General features: G+C 45.5%; 1 protein-coding gene across 2 annotated transcripts in view; it reads left to right on the forward strand.

Annotated features, from left to right (window-relative positions):
* MIB2 (mindbomb E3 ubiquitin protein ligase 2) overlaps positions 1-2,651 on the forward strand; it is a 25,696-nt gene that overhangs the window by 12,273 nt on the left and 10,772 nt on the right. The window contains exons 6-7 of one of the 2 annotated variants that reach the window (XM_010005182.1): positions 525-632; positions 1,839-1,943. In XM_010005182.1, coding sequence (XP_010003484.1) covers positions 525-632; positions 1,839-1,943 — 213 coding nt within the window. The remainder of the gene's footprint in view (positions 1-524; positions 633-1,838; positions 1,944-2,651) is intronic. The other variant, XM_010005183.1, reaches the window with a different exon arrangement.

The following is a 2,651-nucleotide window of genomic DNA, read 5'->3' on the forward strand; positions in this document are numbered from 1 at the left end:
TGAATAGTGAAGGGGGAAAGAGCAACTTCCCATCATCTCAGAAATCAGTACACTTTGTCCCCTTCAAAACTGTCAGCTGCTCAGGACCTGCCAGAGCCAAGGGCTGTGCACCCTGCACTGCACAGCTGTGCTGTGCTGTCTGCAGCCTGCTCCTCGCAGGGCATACCTGGCTGGTGTTACACTGCAGAGCAAGCTTGTAACCTCTTCCTACCTTGGCATTTGTGAAGAGGATGTTAATTTGTGCTACACTTTCAAGGATTGTCTCTACTTTCTGTTCTATTACCCTCCTCCCCCAATACGCTGCTACTTTAAAGGAGCTTCTTAAGCAGCATTTCCCTCCTTTTGCAGAAAAACAATGACTGCACCTCATGTAGAGCACGTTTGGGAGCACTGTTAGTCTGTGAATGGGAAATGGTGGGTAATTTGGCCATCTATGCCTTAGATGACTGGTTTCCAAAATTATTAAGCAATGTGATTTATTTAGGGGCTTTCCCCTATTTTATTTTTTCCCCCCCTATCAAAAGTTCATTGGCCAGACAGGGACTGTGCACAGAATCACGGACAGAGGGGACGTGAGGGTCCAGTTCAACAGTGAAACCCGCTGGACTTTCCATCCTGGAGCTCTGACTAAGGTAGGTGAGATTGGCCAGAACTGGAAGTGCTGCAAGGAAAAGCTGTGGATTTAGTCTGCTGTGTTAGGACACAGTGTGTCTCAAGGAAGTGCTGAAGAAATACACTGCTGTTCTAAAAGCAGGAGTTCTAGGCAGAATTTCCTGCAAGCCATCAGAGCTAGGGCAGGTGGCTGCAGACAGTAGGAGTTAGGCTACTAGGCTGTTGAGTTTTAGGAACCTTTTCATTCAAATGCTGTAAGTTCTGAAGGTAAATTCCATTTCTTACTTTTCAGCTTCTTTGATAAGAGTAACAGTAGACCTACAGTAGCTCATCCTTCTGCAGCTGCCTTTCATCTGTGATGAACCTTCTTCTGCATAATTTCTGTCTGGTTTTCTTCCTTGGTTTTGTGTCTTCATGTTATTCTCCTTTTTGCATATTTCTTTGTCTCACTTCGCTCTGATTCTTCTGGATGACCTGAGTCTTTACTCCAGCTCTTCTAATTTTGTGTCTACATTTCCAAAGCTCATAGCTCTGACTCCTCCCTAGAGGTTTGAAGACTTGAAATGGGGATGATGAGAAACAGGGGTAGTAAATATAGAAGGAGCTGCTGGAAGACTACAGAGTTCTGAAAGAGCTGAACGAGGTCACAGCAGTAAAAACTCCAACACCAATGGAAAACGCAGTGTCAGACTGTTTGGTGCAGAATTAGTCTGCTTTGAAATGTGTGTTTTGACAGTGCTCCCTTCTTAGCTCAGTGAGCAGAGGGAGCATCTGGCAAATTACCAGCTCAGATAAACTCTGGTTTCCCTTTTCTGTTTTTAATAACAAACAGATTTAACTTCCTTATTAAAGTGAATTAAAATCTCCAGTGCCAAATCAGGTAGGGTGAGGAGGTGGACCAAGGAAAGTTTCACTTGGGCTTTATTCTGATATTAATTATAAATGGTTTGAAGAGGAAAGAAAAGAAGAAAAATGCTCTGTCCCAAATTATTTCCCTTCTTAAATGTGCACTTGGTTTAAAACAGAAATACCCCAGCCCTTGGGCTGTGTTTATTTTGCAGTGCAGTGATTACAAGTCCTACTTGTGTGTTGTAAAGCCTTGGTTTTTGAGTTCTTGTTTGGTTGGGTTTTCTGAGGCTGGGAGTGGGGTGGAGGGGATAATGGATGGCTATTTTTTTTCTCCTGGCTCCGTCCCCCAAAAGCTTATGACTTTCTTTTTCTTGTAGCTCAACACCTTTTGGGTTGGTGATGTTGTCCGGGTGATAGATGATATGGAAACAGTGAAGCGGTTCCAACCTGGTCATGGGGAGTGGACAGATGAAATGGCACCTGTGAGTGCGAACCAGTTCCAGGACAGTCCAGTAACTTCCTGAGTTCTCCCAAGCAATAGTGACTGGGCTTGCATTGCCCTCCAGAGTTCCTGCTGGGCAGTGGGTGCACAGGGACTGCTGAGGCCTTGCAAAAGGAACGTTGCCCAGTGCTATTGGCTGTTGGTCTTGCAATCCTGCTGCAGCACCCAAAGCAAAGCGGGCAGGTGGGGAATCTGACAAAGGATTTGGCTACCAGTAAAGAGGTTTCAGTAGCCAAAGTAAACGAGTCCTCTTATGCCCTCCCTAATTGTCTGGGACAAGGCAGGGAAGTGTCCAAGTAGAAAAATGGTCTGATGAGACCAGTATGGCTAAAACGCAGAACACGAATGTCCTCCAGGAGCAATTAAGTGTGCAGAGGAAACCTCTCCTAGTCCCAATTTTATCAGTTCTCTCAGGGTTCTTCAGACCATGTCTTGTTGTTTCACCACCTTCCCCTCCAGACATCTGAACGGTGTCTGGGAAACCCTCCTGATGTAAATCCAGTAATAGAGAAATGGCTAAGAACCCTCTGGTGGTGTCCTTGGAGTGGGAGCTGTTGGCATGTGTCACTGTTCAGTGCTTCTTTTCACACAGCAGGAGTGCTGCCTCTGCAGCCACTCCAGAAGCACTGCACTGGGTCTGAGATGCAAACATTCTACATCTTCCCTTTAAAAAATAATTTCTCTTTCC

The sequence above is a fragment of the Chaetura pelagica genome, unplaced genomic scaffold (assembly GCF_000747805.2).
Source record: "Chaetura pelagica isolate M959 unplaced genomic scaffold, ChaPel_1.0 scaffold159, whole genome shotgun sequence".
In the NCBI taxonomy this organism is placed as follows: domain Eukaryota; kingdom Metazoa; phylum Chordata; class Aves; order Apodiformes; family Apodidae; genus Chaetura; species Chaetura pelagica.